Source organism: Verticillium nonalfalfae (assembly GCF_003724135.2).
Source record: "Verticillium nonalfalfae strain VnAa140/NRRL 66861 chromosome Unknown scaffold_29, whole genome shotgun sequence".
Classification (NCBI taxonomy): domain Eukaryota; kingdom Fungi; phylum Ascomycota; class Sordariomycetes; order Glomerellales; family Plectosphaerellaceae; genus Verticillium; species Verticillium nonalfalfae.
In genome coordinates, this window is record NW_021167254.1 from 185,929 (window position 1) to 204,891 (window position 18,963).

Sequence of the window (18,963 nt, forward strand, 5' to 3'; positions counted from 1 at the left end):
TGCACCTCAAACGCACGCCCAGCTGTCCGCCAGCTTGGGATCCCCAGATCGGTACACGTTCCGCGCAGGGTACTTGCAGTGCTTCCTCTCAAAATTCACGCCCGCAGTCTTGGTCCCGTTGATGTACGCCGTGCCGAGGATGTGGTCGGGCGCAATGCCCTCCTCGACCCACCGCACAATGGCCGACAGCACGTTGCGCTCCGGCTCGTCCCCTGCAACGGCCACGGCCCTGTTGCCGATGAACGTGGCGCCCGGCCCGCCGGCGCAGTGGTTCAGGCCCGAGATGCGGAAGTAGCGGTAGAACTCGTCGAGCGCGGCCGACGTGAGGCCCATGGTGCGCGAGACGTGGTTGTAGTAGCGCGCCGAGTTGTCGCTCGAGATGATGGGGTCCTGGAGGCCGTGGTAGTGCAGGATGCGGGCGCCGCGGTCGCGCACGCCCGACAGGTCGCCCTCCCACGTGGCGATGTTGAAGGGGTTCTGCTTGGCGGCCGCGGCGTAGTCGGCCGGCCCCAGCGTCGCCGCGTCCCAGCTGCTGTCGTTGTAGACGACGTTGCGGAACCAGTCGTTCGTGTAGGGGAAGGGCCGGCCGCCGAGGAGCAGGCCCAGCTGCGGGCTCGGCTGCATGCGCGGGTAGACGAGGGAGCCGTCGATGCCGTGCAGGTCCGAGAAGACGGCGCGTACCGTCTGCGCCTGGGTGCCCGTGAGGCAGGTGTCCGTCGTGTTGGCGCCGCAGATGAGGGCCTCGGGCCGGTACTGGCAGAGGTCCGGATCCTCGAGAATGCCGTCAACCTGACCGTCGAGGCCGTCGCATTGCACCAAGATATTCTGCCACACGGCATTCCACTGCTCGGTCGTCAGGAACGTGGGGGAGCCTGGCGGCCCAGTCTTGGTGAAGAAGCTGCCGCTCCACGACGTGAGGTTTGTGAACGCGAAAGCGGGGGCACCGGCGACGATGCCGTCAAAGTCTTCGGGGAAGTCCTGTGCCTCCTTGAAGCCCTGACGACCACCAGTCGAGCAGCCGAGATAGTACGATTTCGTGTGCGCCTTGCCGTAGAATGCCTTGGTGACCTGCTTGCCGAGAACGACACCCAGATGGAGGGCCCGGTAGGCGAAATCCTCAATGACGCCCGGGTTGTTGAGGAAGGGTTCGCCAATGGTGCCGTTGTGGCCGTTGTTCGTGCCGACGGCGGCGAAGCCCCGCGACACGGCGTAGTTGACGTCCTCATACTGGATACATCCGCCCGTGCCACCATTGCCGGTGCTCAGGAAGCGACCAGTCCAGTTGGCTGGCAACCAGACCTCGATGCTCGTGTTACTCGTCGGTCCAGTGGTCGTGAGCATGGAGACACGGCAGATGTCAATGTCAACAACCTGGCTGGTGCGGGTACAGGTCGGATGGTTCCCCGGGAACGTAATGTTCGTGCCGGCAGCGACATGACTGGAGAACCAGACGGTGGTGTCCTCGAGGTCCAGCGAGTCAACGAGGGCGCTGCATCTGCTGGCACAAGCCCCCATGACGAACTGGGCCGCCGGCACCAGCAACATGGCGGCGGGGAGATGGAGAGACTTCATTTCGGAGAGGGAGTTTGGCAAGAGACAGGAATCTAAGGCCATGTCAGAAACCCCACGATATGTCGTCGATGACGAACGCCTCCTTTTGTACCGTGACTCTCTGTGAAAGGGGGGCAATATCCAAGAAGGGGGGTAACAATGGCCGAGATCCAGACTTCGGGTGTCGGACGCAGCGTCAATCTGGCGATGTCAAGCAGTCACCTTGACTGTTTCCCCAGTTCCTGGCATCATGGGGTTACGCTCGGCGATCGTTTGGGTAGCGTGTGGGCCGGCAATTACGAGCGGCAAGGTCCATACCACATGTGGTTCGCCATTGTTCAGTCATGGACGCAAAAGAGTGCTATGAAGATGAACGGCGGGCCGATGGTGAGCCCCGATTCCCCCCCACAAGCCGCTAAAGGCTGAGGGGAAAGGCACGCCGCCATGCATCGGCAATTACGGAATGCGGAGAAACCTGCAGGGTGGGATCCTGGAATCGTGGAGTTTCTGGGGGGGGGGTTTGGCGACGGCGGCAGAATGTTCAACCACAACGGGCCGCCTTCTTTGCTCCAGCAGGTTGCTTACTGCGAGGCCCGACTCGCTATCACTCCGAAGAGGCAGTCATGTCCGTTGGTGATAAGGCGAAGGCCGAGGCCTCATGCGAAGAGACCCAAGGGCTTAACGGGTAAGACGGATTATGGTATGCGTATCACTTTCGGATTGACCATTCGGATTTGTGATGAGGGCCGATCTTGGTCACCATGTTATGGCTAAGGGGAATCCAGAAGCACTTGCATGATGGTTCTAGTTACCGGCCACCGAGGTAAAAGTAAGGATAATTATCAGCTCCTACATAGCACCATTTCCTCAGCAAGCTTGGCCCAATGCCGTACCCCCAACGAGTCAAAGTCCTACAGTGACGCTGTGGTCAAGAAAGACGCAGTCTCCAGTCTCGGTTCTTTTTCGTATCGTCAGAACAGCAAGGGCCAGGCCATAACATACGAGGGAAGCAGCTGGTTGGCAATCTCGCAGAGGGATCGCCACAAGCGAGTTTGGCGGATTTCGTCCATTTCGTGCCATGGACAGCGTGAGCACAACAAAAAGGTACTCTTCCACACAGACACAGGTCCCTCGTAGGTCAAACGCTGCAATATATTTTGTTCTCGTCGTCACATGGGTCTCGAGACTCCGTGCATCTATTTCCATCAGAGCGGACGGCAGATGATGCTCGATGACCCTACTCTTCACGCCATCGAACTGCCCAGTCGCCCTTTGCAAAGCTCGGCTCGACGACCTTGCCCTGCATGATAGCCTCGCACTTCCTCCTCTCCTCCTGGCCGTCGACAGCAAACCCGAACACAACACCCCTGCGCGCCGCGCACCTCACGAGCTCCCTCTCGTGGGCGCGCTTCTGGCCTTCATTTCTCTTCTCCCGCATCTCCTCCGTCTCCTCCACCCTCTCCGCCTTGCCCTTCTCCCCGCCCACGCTGCCGTTGACTTGCGACCTGGTCTGCGGCGGCCTCACGCGCGTGCCGCTCCTCACAGATAGACTGGCCTGCACGCTGGGGTCCACCTCGGCAGACTTGGTCCTGGCAAGGCCGAGCATCTCGTCAATGATGGCCTCGCCAGGATCACTCTCGTCGCCGACGCGCAGCTGCCGCATGTCGACGCCCTCGTCCTCCTCCTCCTCCTCGCCGTCCCTCTCCGCAATGACCCTCGACGCCCGGTTCTTCCTCCGGCCAAAGACCTTTTCGGGATCCGCCCTGTTGCCGAAGACGCGGTTCTCGACGGCATCGCACGGCACGAGCAGACGCGCGTCGCCCTTGGTCGCCTTGCGCGGCGCGCCGGTCTCGGCGAGCGCCTCGTCGCGCTGCAGGAAGCGTACAAAGGCGGCCTCGATCTCGCGGTCGAGACGGCCGGGCTTGTGGCCGCGACAGCGAGAGGAGCAGTACTTGGGGGCATCGGTCTTCCTGGCGTCGGGCTTCTTGGTGGCGGCCGCGGCGGATTTGCGGCTCGAGATGACGCGGCCGCAGGTGCGGCAGTAGGGGGTCGCGTCGCCATGCGGGAGGAGGTAGAAGGGCGCCGGCGTCGCTTGCGACTTGGAGGGGCGCGACCACGAGTCCATCCAGCTCATGGCTGTGGTGTGGAGGGGTTGGCACTGGGGCGGGCGAGCGGTGCGCGCGAGGGTGATTGTCCTTGTGACGTGTCTAGCAAGAGATATTGCCGGCAACCTAGGCAACATTGAAAAAGTCGATTCTGGAGTCTGTGTGTTCTTGGGATGCGAGGTGTTGACGGGATGATTTTAGAGGCTGTTGATGTCGTGGCTGTATCGCGGATATGAGCTACGTCATCGATGACATTCACCGTTCCGTCTCAGACGGCTGAGCACAGGCCATAGCAACTTGATTAGACTAAATGCATAGTTCGGCAAGCTTAATTCACTATTTTGCTTTTTGGATTTGGAGTAGTATCTGACTGGTTCACATCATGCCCAGGCGTCAGGTGGTTCTCATATTCGTGGTTTGAGTATCTGGTTGGACATCTCATCACACATGTCAGTGCTGTTGTGCAAAAAGCACCTCCAAGAAGTAAACAAGAAAGTCCCTGTCGAGTCGACTCTTTGATTTTGTGAGTACGGTAGGTTTATATTACCGTTGTTAGCTGCATGTTTGTGCTTGAATTATGGTAGGAACAGGCAATCAAATCAGTCGAGAGAACATGACGACTCTCAAAATCACTGCTCGGCCTGAAATTTCTTCGCTCGCCTATGCCGTGAGAATTCCGAAGGAACCATGCCGATGTCGAATCAGGCCCTATATATCGAATAGCTACGTCGCTAGATGTTGCATCTAAGGTGATCGAATGTGAGGACTGGATATCACGAATTCGGCCGTCGGGTAAGTGGACGAAACTGCGCCGGAGGTCTTCGCGGCCGAATACAAACTCGCCATGTTCCTATTTGACCAACGTCGCCTTTTACCAATGTCAGACCAGGCAACAATGTGTTACGGCATGCGCCATTCATCTCGCTTGCATTTGCACTCAGCAAGCATCGTCAACATGAGCAGCCATACCCATATACCCCCTGGTAGGTCTCACGAAACGAGAGTGCCAACACTCATACATTCATTCATACATCATTCCGCAACTCTGAAATCAAGCCCACCCTCAAGCCTGCTTCTCCTCCAGATTGTCAAACGTAGTCTTGCTCCCGACCTCAAACTCCTTCGGCCCAGCATCGCGCCCCGCCCTCGTCTGCGACTGCAAAAACTGCTGCTCCGCCGCCCGCGCAGGGTCATTCGCCGAGCCCGGCTCCGCCTCGAGCGCCGCCTTCAGGCCGTCCTTGGTGTTCGCGTAGTCGATGCCCTCCTGCAGGTTCTTGCCGTGCGGGCCGCTGCCGTCGCGGATGTACTGGTTCTCGACGTACGACGGCGCCGTGCCGCCCTGGGCGCCGGAGGACTTTGAATCTCCGTTGCCGCCGCCGCCGCCGCCAGACGAGCCCTTGGTACTGGAAGACGCATTGCTGTTGCTGTTTTTGCTGCTGCCGTGGTTGGCGTCTGTACCCGACGATTTGGAGTCGGCGGTTGAGCCTGCCTGGACGCCGCTGTTCTCGGCAAAGTCGCCGCCCTTCTTGGCCGACTCGTTGGCGAGGGAGCCCGAGGGGACGGCGCCTGTGGACTCTTGGGTCACGGGAGCGTCCTTGCCGAGGTCGACCTCGTGCGCTGTTAGTCTTGTCTCGTACACCTGGCATCTTGGACGAGCGGGCTCACCTTTTGTCCGTGGGAAGGTGCCATTTTTGAATCTCAGCCTCGTTTCTGATGGTCGCTTGTTGGGCTCGTTACGCAAATCTTGTCGATTCAATCAGATCTTGTGAGTATGGTCCAATGCAGGCAGAAGAAACCCATGCGCAACAGCACACGATGAGCATATATACAAAGCATTGCAAGACCCAGAAAAAGTGACATCACCCGTGCGACACGCTCACCCTCGGAGAACAACCTCCTGCGTCTCCAGCGTCTCCAGCGCAGTCTCCAACAGAATGGCTTCATGCTTCTCCACCAGGCACCCACATCCTGCGAGGGGAAAAGAGTCGTGCACAAAATGCCCTGGCAATAACTCATGCCATGGCGATGATGGCATCAGCAGTGGTCTTGACGTCTTATGACCAGCTGGCGACTTGGCCGGTCGGACGTGATAGGTCGAGGCGCGAGAGCCTGGGCGTATCGAGATCTCCTGGAGGGGTCGGTCGGTGGGATCACACCGAGGCTGACCCGCCCACTCGGAGGTCGTAGGGCTGAAATGGCTTTGCTTCGATGGCAACCTAGGGTGTTGAGGACAATTGGATCATTCTTCTGGGCTGCATTTGAGAACCTTTTCAAGTTCTGACGTGAACTCGGTCTGATGCTGTCCCCGGACTATGGATATCTTACCAGGCGGTCCACTGATCACAACCTGCAGGGAAACTTCACCTGTGAGCATGTCTACCGCGGATGGTGCATCTGGTGAACGTGATGGGTCCTTTTGGCTTCTCAATGACCCCCTTGCGAGAGTATCCAACTTCTGTGTCACAGAGTAAGACGGGGGTATCGCAGCAATCTAAACTCGTACGGAACAATTTCTGATTCCACTGTCCCGGAACATACACCGCTGTCGAATATTCAGCCATCCAGCGACTGGCGGCATTAGTCATTTATGAACTTTTCTCCTCTATCCCAAGAAGCGTCCTGGGAGTGTCAGCGAAGTACGCACTTGGAACGAAGAAGAGAACTCACCAGCTAACATCCCACTTGATTTCTCCGTTGAGGCTTTTGCACATGGCGTGGCTGCTCACGTTCGTTGGCGCAACCTCGGATGAGGACCACGGCTCGCTACCGAAGAAGCGTGTCCTCTCGCGGATGACCTTGGCGGCCACGGCGCGAGCCAAGCCCTTGCGTCGGTGTTGCTCTTCGCAGTGGAGACTGCACATGGAGCCGTCAGGGCCTGTCGTCGTCTGTTAGCGGGATGCCCTGGCGGCTGAAGAATTTTGGCCTCGAAAGTGAACATGCCTAGAAATGCCCATGCGACGGGCGTCCCGTCTGCTTGCTTGATGGTTATGCTCGGTAACGTGGACAAGGTCGTCCTGGCGACTATCAGCTGGTGCCCGTATGTCCATTTTGATGGATCGTCAGGTGGGCAGCCTTACACTTTGCGCGGAATGTCCGTCCGCGACTTGACGATGTGACAATCCTCCAGCGTTGTGGTCTCGAAGCGCAGGCCCGCTGGCAGCGCTGCATCAGCCGAGGGCAGCGTATCGAACGGAAATATGATCTTCTGATAGTCGTGGCGATGGGTCAGGGAAACGTCGTGCTTGCGCATGACGGCGCGTACGGCATGATGGAGGGTGCCGACTATGACCTGACGAGGGAAGGCGAGGGGCTCCACTGCATCGTATTCGCGAGCGACACGCTTGATCTCGGACACAACGGCGAGGATCTGCTTCTCGCAGTGCGCCGTCTCGTCCTGGGTCAGGACGACGGATGAGTCACGGGCGTGGGCGTCTTCGAGCGTCGAGTAGATCCACGTCTGGGTTTCAGGGCCGCGGGACGGGTCGAAGTAGGAGACCGTGAAATGGCGGGCGGTGGCATCGAAGGCGGCATCGTGACGTGTGGGCTCTGCTGGCGGACTATCCGAGGCCACGACGATGCGAGCGCTGGGGGTTTTGCCGGTGGGAGAAGCAACCGTGTACTGGAGGCGGCGTACGAGACTCAACGAGTACGGCAGATGGAGGATGAGGAGGTCCAGGATCCCTTCCGGGACTTCGGAGAAGGTTTGGGCGGGGACAGAGTTGGTCATTGGGGTCGTGAGACGGTTGCGTCAAAAAGAAGCGTGGTTGTCTCCTCTTCTTTCCCCTTTTTCTTGGCGTTTGCGACTCAACTCAATCGACAGGTATCGGAGCTCCGGATACGTGATGTAGCAGATGACGGTGAATCCCGATTTTTTTTTGGTGGTTCTGCCGAAGCCAGAGACAAAAGACTCATCATGGGGCGATGACACCATCGCGAACATGCCCCCTCCTCATGAGTAATCCTTTGGAGCGAGTCTTCGCAGTGTGCAGCATCGTCCCGCAATGGGGTGCATGTGGGCGGGCCACCGCGTAACCAGGCATTTGGTCCCTGCCTCTACCAGAACCCGGACCCCCTTTTCCATTTTCCACAGCCGAGTCAACGGGGGGGGGGCAGGGCCCGTTTTGTTGGTTGGTCTCATCGAGCTCGCAGCCGGCGGCCGCTACGGGTGCCGCGTACGATACGGGGCCATCGACGGCGCGGCCGGGGCCGTAGATTTGCCGTCTCGCGATCTTTGGCACCTTGTGATCGAATCGTGTCAGCAGAGACAACTCGGCGACAGGTCCGACGTCATGGGTTTTGATGGATGATGGAGATGCTGGATGACGGAGGATGGAGGATCAATCTCGATGGGTTGAAGGACAAATCTCGATGCAACAGAATCGCAGTGCTCGATCGTCAGAGGGCCCAAGGGGGCCAAGGGCAGGGGGAGGAGGGAGAGTTTCTTGGATCGGGAGAGGACAGGCACTGATTGGGTAACGGCACGCCCCCACCTGGTGCCTTTTAGTGCCATCGGGTTCAGGTGCTGGGATCGGCCGCCAGAGGGGGGCGAAACCACACGGCCAGGGGTGGGGAGAGGCAGGACTGGGTGTGGCTACATGGAAATCTGCCCCTCGGGCGTGGCTGATGCATGCAATTCTGAACATTTGCCCATTCTGTGTGGACGAGGGACACTCGCTCTGGTTTGTCACTTTCTTGCTCTGCCAGCTCCCGCCAAGAATCGAGCACTTGTTTACAGAGGATGCTCAACGGACGAGCCGCCATCGACGATCGCCAGATGTACCGCATCGCAGCGTAGGGATCGCAACGCATCGCATAGGTACCGTAGCTGGGGCAGCCTGTTGACGTCGACGTCGTTTTCGCTCTTTGGATCATTCTCGACCAAGGCCACCCCCCAGGCTGGTTACTAGGGTCGAACTTGCCTCGATTCTGGTCTAGGGGTCTGGCCAGGCCCTTTCCTTCCCCCTCTTGTCCACCCACGTACCCCGGAAGCAAACCGACTCCTGCCCTTCCCACCCGACTTGCCCCCCCCAACAGACCGTACATTGGAAGGGACCCTACCTGAGGTACGCTGCGCTTGTCCACTGCCACTTGCCGCCTGCCGCTTGTAGCTCGCCTCCCTGGGGCCGACTCGGCTGACCCTGCCCTGTATTTGCTCGTTACCCTTGCCATTGCCATCCACGCTCTTCAGCGTCCCGCGAGGCTTTCGTCCTGCGTCTCTGCGTCCTTGACCTCCACCCAAGCTCCAACCAAACCTCCACCACGCGCCTCTCTGTCCAGGCCACCAAGCGAACGAGACGGAAGCCCCTTCGACGACGACGAGGCTCGGTCGACCTACAACCAACCTCGGACCGGACCATCTACCGGCTCTCATGCCCTCGCAAACCATTGCGCAATCTCCCACCTTTTAGGGACCGGAGATATGGCCGATGTCAACGAGGGCGTCCGCGAGTGGGAGACTCTCAAGTATGTGCCCATCGACCTACTGCTGGCAGTCGCATCATTCATCCTCCATCCTCCATCCTCCCCCCGACCTTGACCATGTGCATGCATGCACGAACATTTGTGAACTGACATGACCTGCCGACAGATACGACTCCCTCCTCATCTCGAAAACCGTGCTGAACGAACCTCATCGCCCCGTCCCGCGCGAGACACTCTCCTCCAGTTCCGATACGAACCTGACCGCCCTGGCCCAGTTGTGCGCCATCCGCCTCGATGCCTCGCGCGCCCTCATCTCCCTCTTTGACCGCCGCCGCCAGTACGTTGTCGCCGAAGCTACGCCGACCCTGCCCCTCCGCGCCAACACTCCCAACTTTGAGGATCACTTGTGGCTTTGCGGCACTGCCATCCCTCGAACGTACGGCATCTGCGAGCATGTTCTCATGGGAGCGGGTGAAAAAGTATACACGGGGCCCAAGAATGACAACAATGGACATCCTCTCCCCGTGACGTTGATTCCTGATTTATCTGTCGATCCGCGATTCCACGAGCGACCCTTCGTTAGCGGCACACCCGGTCACAAATATTATGCTGGTGTGCCGCTCCGCTCCGCCAGGGGCATCAATATTGGCGTTCTCTGCGTCTTCGGCCCCGAAGCCCGCCACGCCCTGACCGACGAGCAAGTCGAATTCATGAGTGATCTGTCTCGGACCATCATGGGCCTTATGGAGGCGAGACGCGTCACCGACACATATGTGCGCAGCGAGCGGATGGTTCACGGCCTGAGCAACTTCATCCAGGGCCGAGACGAGCCTGGCAATTGGTGGTCTGAGACTGACCACCACATTGCTGAAGCACGAGCCTATGAGCCCAATGGCGTTTCTTACACCCCGGACGGGCCCGAGGCACCCCGCATTGTCGTCGGCGATGACGGCCTCGTCGAGGTCTCTGAAACTGCGTCCGAAGAGATTGCTGGAATTCAGGAAGCTATCCGCCCAAGCATCAGTCCTGTGACCAACGATGGCATCGCTGCATCCTGCTCAGGCTCTTCCGACACCGTTGAAACGACGAGCACGACGGCTTCCAGCGTGTCGCCAGCTGATCCCCGCCAGGTCGAGGTCGATCGCATTTTCGCCAAGGCTGCACACATTATCCGTGAGTCTCTTGACATTGACGGAGCCATGTTCCTTGACGCCAGTGTCGGCTCATTTGGCGGACTCGTTGACTCCATGAGCTCGCACAACACGTCGCTTGATTCAGACGGCCCCACCTCGAGCAGCGATGACAGTTTATCGGGGCAAAGCCAGACCAGCAACCAGGAGACTCCATGCCGCGTCTTTGGCAGTTCTACGTCATACAACCATCCGATGCCCCCTTCTTCTCATACAGTTGATCCCGACGCGCCAAAAACGCTCACCGAGAAGTTTCTTAAGAAGCTCATGCGGCGCTATCCGAACGGCAAGATCTTCAGCTATGACGAAACTGGATCATGGTACTCGGAGGAATCATCGGGCGATGATTCGGATTCTCTGTCACAAGAACTCGAAGGCGCAGAAGATGGCTCTCCGCCGGTCAACGTTAAGAAGTGCAAACCTAAAGGCTCGCCATATTCACGGAGGAACGAAGCTTCGACCATCGGGAAGCTCTTTCCCGCCGCGAGAAGCATCGCCATGGTGCCCCTGTGGGACCCTTACAAAGACAGGTGGCACGCTGGCGGATTCGTCTGGAGCAAGAACTCAGCTCGCATGATAACCAGGGACGCCGATCTGCCCTACCTCAGGGCCTTTGGCATGATCACCATGGCGGAGATCCGGCGGCTCGATGTTGCTGTGTCTGACAAGGCCAAAACAGACATTCTCGGCTCCATGAGCCACGAGCTGCGTTCGCCGCTGCATGGCGTCGTCGCCGCTGCTGAGTTGCTCCATGACACACAGTTGGACGCCTTCCAAGTCGATGTTGTCCATACGATTGAGATTTCGGGCAAGACGCTTTTGGATACCATTGATCATGTAAGAATGCTCTCTGCGAGCTGGCCCTGTTTCTCGATTCTAACTGCCATTTAGTTGCTCGCGCACAGCAAGATCAACACATTTCTGCGGTCGTCGAGAGCACGTCGGAGGCAGAACAAGGGTCGTCGTGGCATGACGCACGACAGCAAAGACGAGACAAGTATCGAAAACGGCATGATGACCCTAGTGTCGGAGATTCAGCTTGATGCCCTCGCCGAGGAAGTAATCGAGAGCGTCTTCATCGGCCACAGCTTCCAACACATGGTTGCCGAGCAGCTCACGAGACACGGTGCGCAGGGCCCCATGAGTCCAGCCCAGGAACGCCTCGACACTATCCACTCGGTAGACCTGAGCAAGACCCGAGACGGCTCGAACAGCCTGCCGACAAACCTCGGCGACGTCCACGTCATCATCGACATGGACCCTAGTTGCTCGTGGGCATTCTCTACTCAGCCTGGTGCGATTCGTCGTATCATTATGAATCTTTTCGGTAACGCGCTGAAGTACACATCGAATGGCCACATCAAGATCACGCTCGGGCAAGAGGCCGCAGCTCAGGGGCCGCGAAAAGGCTCTGCCAACGTTGTCATTACCGTCGCCGACACTGGCAAGGGTATCACCGAGGAGTTCCTGCGCACGAAGCTCTTTGTTCCGTTCTCTCAAGAAAACCGCCTCGCGCCGGGAACCGGTCTGGGCCTCAGTCTCGTTCGCCAGATTGTGGGCTCCCTCGGGGGCTCCATCAGCGTCAAGAGCCGTGTAAACAGGGGTACCACAGTCGCCGTCTCTCTTCCCCTCACCCATGCGCCGACGCAGAGGGCCGTCAAGGAGGTCGATAGCCGTTTCGCTTTTGACTCCAAAATCCTGCACGACGTCAAAGTATCGGCTGTTGGTTTCACCAAGAAGCCTGTTGGGCCGAATAGCACAACTGGTGGCAAGGATATTCCTATTGAATCCCTTCCACTGAGGTGGTTCGGAATGCAGCTGAGTGGCATGAAGAGTGTTGCCGGCGCCGCTTCCTCCGATGCTGATGTTGTCATCTACAGCGAGGCAGCCTTCAGCCAGCTCGACGCCCGCTCTATTCAGCAGCATCCAGTCCCCAGCGTTGTTATATGTCACAACGCGGGTAACTCGATGAAATTCGACTCTGTGCTGAAAGCGTCAGCCCCTCATGCCGTTTTTGAGTTTGTTCATCAACCGTAAGCCTCCGAAGTACCGTGTTCAAGTCATTAGCTGATCGATTGCAGAAACACGCCGAGAAAGTTTGGCAAGGCTGTCGCAGCTGCATTGACCCGGTGGCAGCAGCTCAAGATTGTCAACGCCGTTGCGGCGGCATCAGTCTCAAATGCCCGGAACAATGCGCCGTCCAACAATACTTGCAGCACCACAGCCAGTCTACAACCCAACGGAGTACCCGGCGAGTCAAATGTGTCTTCGATAGCTTGTCGGCTATGGAACCTAGATCTCGACTCTGAATTCAACCTGGCTCTGCCCAAACGGCGAACACCCCTTACGAACAGTATCAGTGTCAGCCAAGCGACTCATTCCAACGAAACAGTCCCTATCGAGGCGCCTGTCGCTGCAAAGGAAGCGGGCCAAGCGCAAGACGCGGTCGAAACAGTCAAAGAGATCCAAACAGAAGCGATGGGCGCCGATGCCACTGGAGCTGCAGCTTCCTCCAGCACCGACCAGAAACACTTTTTGATTGTCGATGATAACATTATCAACCTCAAGGTGAGTTGCTACGTACCGTCTCGATGAAGGCTCAGACTGACATGTCCAGATCCTGTCCACATTTATGAAGAGGCTGGGGCGAGAGCACTGCACTTCAATGAACGGACTTGAGGCACTCGAGGCCTTCTCGGCGGACCCCGGAAGGTATTCATGTATTCTCATGGACATCAATATGCCTGTCATGGACGGCCTCGAATCAACGCGGCGAATTCGCCAATTCGAGCGTCTCAACAAACTTGCTCCGACGACCATCATCGCCATCACAGGTCTGGGCTCTGAAGAGGCGCGGAAAGAGGCATTTGCGAGCGGGCTGGACCTGTTCCTGACGCGCCCGGTGCGCATGGGCGAGCTGCACACGATTCTGCGGCAGAAGGGACTGACCGATGTGGAGGGCCGCAAATCGCCCGATTCGGAAAAGGCGGCAGCGATTACGACTTGATGAAAAGAAGCAAAAGCCGGCAGGTGTGTGTACGATGTTGCAGGAGGCGTTGCGCGAGATTCCGGGCATGAGGTTCGCCCTTTTTAGCATGCGACACGGCGTTTGGGGCGGCAGGTGGTCAACAGCCTCTGGTTGTTCTGGATGCATGATGAACGATCCACCCGGCTTATGGTTCCGGCCGAGGAAGAGTAGATACCCCATGACGCATATATGAATGTCACGTCATTACTGTGACTGCGGAGCCCTCGCGGAGCTTGGGTGCGCTGTGTTGTTGAACACGACAATGGAAGGGCTCATTGTTGTATGAGAAATCTTGTGATCATGACGAGGAGTATTCCGAAAGAAATGGGAGGCAGATTGTGATTGTACAAGGTTGAGCAGGCCCTTCTAGGTGTTGTCACACTGAGTAGTTGTACGTGTAAGACGCACACTCCACAGGTCAGCTCGTTTCAGTCGGGAATCAAGCTGCACAGGTCACCGCTCAGGCAAAGCTGCCACTGACTTTGGGCTTTGTAGCCGACGGGTGCTATGAATCCGACGTGATGATGTGCAACATGAACACGGCATACTAGTATGGCCAACAGTGATGAGCTCGGAAAAGAGCCGACCCATCATGAAAAGGGGCCAAACCGTCACGCGTCTTCCCACCGCCTCGGCTTCATGTAGCAACTCGTCGGCTTGTACGTAATCTCCTCCATGGCCTCATACCCAGAAAGCTCCTCGCCACATTCCAAAAGCTCAAAGTTCCACGCTACAAGAGTACAGACGATCCTCATCTCCAGATACGCCAACTTCCGCCCGAAGCACCCCCGAACGCCGCCGCCGAACCCCAGCACCGGCCCGGCCAGCGGATCGAATACGACATTCCCCGCGCCGTCCGTCGACAGCCACCGCTCCGGCGCAAACAATTCCATGCCCTCGGGATCCCAGGCCCCGCACGGCCTCGCCGACGGACTCCTCGCCGCCTCGGGGATCCGCAGCGCCGGCGACGTCAAGCTGGGCCCCTGCGCGAGCATCAGCATCGTCGTCCCCTTCGGCACAGCGCGGCCCAGCACCGTCGTGTCGCGGTCGCACTGCCGCTCGAGCACCGGCACCGGCGTCCCGAGCCGCACCATCTCCTCGAGGACGCCGTCGAGGTACGGCACGCTCGTCGCCACAATCTCCGCCACCGTCGGCGCGCGCCTTTCGGCCGCCGCCGCCGCGTGCGCCGCCCGCAGTGCCGCCCGCAGCGACGCCTGCGCCGCCGCCGCGTCCGTCAGCCGCTTGAGGCCCCAGCTCAGCGTCGTGGCCGTCGTGTCGTGGCCCGCGACGATGAAGCCGAGCACCTCGTCCGACGTGTCCTCGGACACGTACACCGGCGCGCGGCCCTCCTTGTCCGCGAGCCGGCGCTCGCGCGCCATCATCAGGTCGACGGCCGAGCGCGCCCAGCTGTCATCTTCGTCGTCGTCGTGCCACGCGCCGCGCACCTTGTCGAGACGCGCGACGGCGCCGAGGATCTGCTCGCGCGCGTAGCCGCGCTGGAGGGCGCGGAAGCGTCGCTCCGACGGCAGCAAGGCGAAGTACCGGTACGCGAGGTCGATGAAGGGCGTCGCCGCCGCGCGGCCGACGAGCTCGCCCGCGTGCAGCGTCGCCTCGAGCGTCTCGTGCATGGCGCCCTGCGGGAAGACGGCGTCGCCGCGGGGTCCGCGCTCGACGTGCCTGCCGCCGTCCTGGGCCTCCGCCGACTCGGCGGCGCGCGTCTGCGCCGGCAGCGTGCGGTGCGGGAAGGCTTTGCCAAAGGTAAAATCGAGGACGGCGTCGAGGGCGGTGCGGGAGATGTCACCACCGGCCTCAAAGGGGGCGCCGCCGGCGCGCTCGGCTTTCAGGTCCCACAGCGTGACGAGGGCCGTGGCGGAGCGGTAGATCTCGGGGGCGGCGACGGCGTGGAGGAAGGCGGGGCCCATGGTGTCGGCGAGGAGGGCGCGGTGGTAGCGCCATGCCGGGCCGTGCTTCAGGTTGATGTGGTGGCGCGGCGCGACGCCGCCGAGGATGGAGATGGAGTAGTCGCTGCGGTCCCATTCGCGGCGGCGCGTGAGGATGTCGCGCGCCTCGCGGTAGTCGGCGAGCAGCAGGTAGGGACGCGAGAAGGGCTTCAGCCAGACTTGGCGCAGCGGCGTCTGGTGGGTGGTCGGGAGGGATTTGAGATAGGCGAACCCCGTCGTCGGGTGGGATATGAGCGCTGGCAGATCCGTCGTCAAGAAGGCCCATGGCGCGCGAGGGATCGAGGGAATTGGCCTCTGGAGGATGTAGAGTGTCAATGGAACCAGGAGAAGGAGAGTGACGACGAGAGGGGTGACAGGCAGTTCCATGTTAATCATGGTCGCGGAAGAATTGGAGTGTTTGATCTCAACGATTGATCTAAGCTACCTGGGGACGGCAATGAAGGTAGAGTGAAGGAGACGCTGGAAGAATGGCCTTCATGTCAGGACCAAGAGTTACTTTATCCTCACATGTGGAGCCACGATGGGACTGTCAGCGTCAGCTTACATCGACCTTCCCGGTCTTGACTTGGGCCATCCTTGCCGTCAGCCGGCATCACGTAAATTGGAGGCGTCATTCCGGCCGCCGGACCGCACCTCCTTCGCCTTCATGGTATGCTGATGGCGAACTGACTTTGGAAGTTACCTGGAACCTGCTCTCAGAGTAGCCAGGGACAGCGGCTCGATAGAGAGGCTCTGGAATATTGTGGGAATCAGAAAACCAGGATTTCGGCTGCCCTCCCCGTTATGCGCATGCATTGATTTCAGTGCTGCCTTGAGGAAGACCTCTTCACCCCGCCAGAACCTTTGCTCTGGTCAAGTTGCTCCCAGTCACTGCAGAGATCTGAAATGCTAAGCACATCTCGGCGTTACTTGCTGCGGATCCTGTTCGCCTCTGGTCTTGTCAAGGGATTGCTATTCCGAGTACTGCGCATGGGGTAATCAATTGACGTATGAATTACGAACTCACCAGAAGGGCTTAATTCCAGAGGCTAATCCGTACGGAAAATAAAAGACGAGTATTCAGAGTGTCATCGGCACTTCTTATGGAATGTCAGCCAGCACCGACATGATGGGTCAGTCAAGGCATTTCAGTCAACCCTACCTGACAACCCAAGATGCGCACCAAGGCGGCAGCATCAGCTGCGCGTCGATAGAAAGTTGACGGTTGGAACTCTGCATGGATTTCGTCGCTTCTACAAACATTCGTAGGTGGGCTTCTTCACTGCCAATCAAAGATTTCTCCAAGCTTGTCGTGTGATGCAAAATCATCCCTTTCTATACCAACGACGCAAGATCCCTCTGTTTCCGACTATAGTCCAAGTTCAAAGACGTTCTCAGAGTTCCAAGATAGAGCTTCTTTTTACTCACTTCTATGACGACATCTTATGAAGACTTGCTGAAGGCAGTGAGCTATTGTGCTACTATAGCGGGCAGTAGTGTTCTACGAGATATCGTCAGGCGACAAGCTCCCTAATGAACTCGAGAGTATTACAGACTAGTACAGATACACGAGTGAGACGGACGGTCAAAGAGAACTTACATATCTGGAGGGTAGGTAGTAGGAATCCGCGATACACCACTGGACGAGATGTACACTGATCGATCAATATCGTAGAACGCGTGGATATACCGGATAGACGGATGGATGGACAGGCAAGGTAGTTAAAGTGTACATTTGCTATAAGTAAGGATCGGATTATGTCAACGCAACTGCCTTAGAAAGTATGTTGTGTTTGTAGAATTTCTTTGGAATAAGTGACTTCTTTACAAACGCCTTGTCACCTTCTAGGTACCGCAACCACGCTACTAACGACTGGTTAGCTTCCTATACACTCTAGAAATGTGTTTGACGCAGCTTCTCCACATCGACATAGTTGAAGGTTGTCAGAAGCGCGAACTCCCATACTGAGCTGTACGTAGAAGCAGCCCCTGAGAAGGAGGCTGGAAGGCTGCATTGACGTCGGTTCCTGGGTCTCAATAGCCGGCTTGGGTGAATTCAGAAACACAAAAAGGCCACTCCATCAGCATCACTGAATAAGTGACAGGCCTATGCTCACGAGCTTGAGGTCAGTCACAATGTTTACAGTCTCACACTAGAATGAGATTGGCGGATAGCACCCTACGACTCCAAAATCATGTTCACGAGCGGGCCGGTTTTACTAATCAAAAATTAAATCTCGCTGTAGGTGCTATTCTTAGTGCCTTTGACCCACTGGCGGCTGACCTAGTCCGATAACAAATCCTCTAGCTATAAGAGTGCCTCATGCCGTGTCTTAAGGACATCGTGTCCATCATCTTCTGTTACCTTTGTCTCGCACAACTGGGCATTACACCATGGCTTCCGACTACACGTACACGTTCTTTCGCATTTCGCAGACCGAACAGCTAGCGGCTTCTGTCGCTCAATATCGCAAGCTCCGCCTAAAGGCACTGAGCACATCCCCCGACTCATTCTCCTCAACGCATGAAATTGAGTCAGGCTTCGGCGACAAAGTTTGGGAACAACGCCTTTCTGAGAAGGGAAAAGAGACCTTCATTTGCGCCGCTTCTCATATCGGATCCGGTACCGCCGAATGGGTCGGGCAAGTTACGCTGCGCGGACCACTGACGCAAGATGAGTATGATCTGCCCGAAGAATCAGGTCAGCCGCCCGTGGATCCAGACGCGCATTCAGAGCAGTGGCAGATGCTCAGCTTGTACAACCTTCCGGAGCACCGCGGCCACGGCTTAGGCAAAAGGCTTTGCCTGGAAGCACTCCGCTACCTCGAGCTGGAGAGGCCTGCTTCGAGCTCCCTGGTGCGACTCATGGTCAAGCCACAAAACACCGCCACCGTCGGTCTGTACAAGAGTCTTGGATTTGAGGAGGTGGGCCGGTGCACGCTCGCGGAAGCTGTCATGGCCAACGGTGATGCGAAACTGCTGCCCGAAGATTACGCAACTCGGAGCGAATATACTACTCGAGGGGGAATCATCATGACTCGCATAGTCCCAGGGCAGAAAGGCGAGGCTTAGGATGAGCGTCGCGTGAGATCTCACCACGGCCTTCGTAGAGATGCGATGCTTGCCAATTAACAGAGGAAAATCTCAGTACTAGATAAACATACACGGCTTGGTTGTGTAAGCTTTCCCACAAGACAAGCGAAGAACGAGCTCGTACATTTATAATAATTACCTTTAGGTTTGATAATCAGTCGATTACGTCCAGTAGCTATTGATGTGAGTTGATTATATAGAAGAGACTCGGCCCAAGTGAGCATAGAGCGGTTAACGAGGATACCAGCCCCATCCGTAGTCGCGAGGAGTGTTACAGACGAGGAACATGACACATGTCATGAGACGATCGAGAAGACCAGCTCACAGATGGTGCTCATCTTCTTTGAAAACTGGGCCAGCAACTGGGACGACATCGGTGAATAATATGATTAGCTTAGGGGAAAGGTTGTGTATACCGCTTTTTCGCGACTTCCGGAACCCAGGGTTCATACTCAAACTCAGAGATCCGTAGTGTACGATTGGGAACCGTGCGTCTCACTATGAGCATACTCTGCAGCCAAGCAATGAACTCATCGGTGGCATATTGCCACTGAGACGAAGAAAGCCGGATGCCGATACATACATCATGCACGTTGCAGATGCGGGTGGCTTTGAAGTCTTTCGGGTTTCGTCTC

The 18,963-nt window shown here is 57.7% G+C and overlaps 7 protein-coding genes across 7 annotated transcripts; 2 read left to right on the plus strand and 5 right to left on the minus strand.

Annotated features, from left to right (window-relative positions):
- Nucleotides 1-6: 6 nt before the first annotated feature.
- Nucleotides 7-1,572, minus strand: FAEB-2_1 (Tannase and feruloyl esterase; the record flags this gene model as incomplete). The annotated part of the gene is made up of 1 exon (XM_028639089.1): nt 7-1,572. The coding sequence occupies one exon, from the start codon at nt 1,570-1,572 to the stop codon at nt 7-9; it is 1,566 nt and encodes a 521-aa protein (XP_028496443.1).
- A 1,216-nt stretch (nt 1,573-2,788) lies between these two features.
- D7B24_004926 (uncharacterized protein) lies at nt 2,789-3,685 on the minus strand (the record flags this gene model as incomplete). Its single annotated transcript, XM_028639090.1, has 1 exon — nt 2,789-3,685. The coding sequence occupies one exon, from the start codon at nt 3,683-3,685 to the stop codon at nt 2,789-2,791; it is 897 nt and encodes a 298-aa protein (XP_028496444.1).
- Nucleotides 3,686-4,719: 1,034 nt separating this feature from the next.
- On the minus strand, nt 4,720-5,345 carry D7B24_004927 (uncharacterized protein; the record flags this gene model as incomplete). Its single annotated transcript, XM_028639091.1, has 2 exons — nt 4,720-5,265; nt 5,322-5,345. 2 exons carry the CDS (start codon nt 5,343-5,345, stop codon nt 4,720-4,722), a joined length of 570 nt encoding a protein of 189 aa, XP_028496445.1.
- Nucleotides 5,346-6,241: 896 nt separating this feature from the next.
- D7B24_004928 (uncharacterized protein) lies at nt 6,242-7,383 on the minus strand (the record flags this gene model as incomplete). The annotated part of the gene is made up of 3 exons (XM_028639092.1): nt 6,242-6,275; nt 6,324-6,509; nt 6,734-7,383. 3 exons carry the CDS (start codon nt 7,381-7,383, stop codon nt 6,242-6,244), a joined length of 870 nt encoding a protein of 289 aa, XP_028496446.1.
- Nucleotides 7,384-9,075: 1,692 nt separating this feature from the next.
- Nucleotides 9,076-13,274, plus strand: CNHHK5 (His Kinase A domain containing protein; the record flags this gene model as incomplete). Its single annotated transcript, XM_028639093.1, has 6 exons — nt 9,076-9,119; nt 9,244-11,104; nt 11,159-11,860; nt 11,918-12,300; nt 12,349-12,835; nt 12,885-13,274. 6 exons carry the CDS (start codon nt 9,076-9,078, stop codon nt 13,272-13,274), a joined length of 3,867 nt encoding a protein of 1,288 aa, XP_028496447.1.
- Nucleotides 13,275-13,906: 632 nt separating this feature from the next.
- Nucleotides 13,907-15,631, minus strand: D7B24_004930 (uncharacterized protein; the record flags this gene model as incomplete). The annotated part of the gene is made up of 1 exon (XM_028639094.1): nt 13,907-15,631. One exon carries the CDS (start codon nt 15,629-15,631, stop codon nt 13,907-13,909), a length of 1,725 nt encoding a protein of 574 aa, XP_028496448.1.
- A 1,998-nt stretch (nt 15,632-17,629) lies between these two features.
- Nucleotides 17,630-18,307, plus strand: D7B24_004931 (uncharacterized protein; the record flags this gene model as incomplete). Its single annotated transcript, XM_028639095.1, has 1 exon — nt 17,630-18,307. The coding sequence occupies one exon, from the start codon at nt 17,630-17,632 to the stop codon at nt 18,305-18,307; it is 678 nt and encodes a 225-aa protein (XP_028496449.1).
- Between the last annotated feature and the right edge of the window lie 656 nt (nt 18,308-18,963).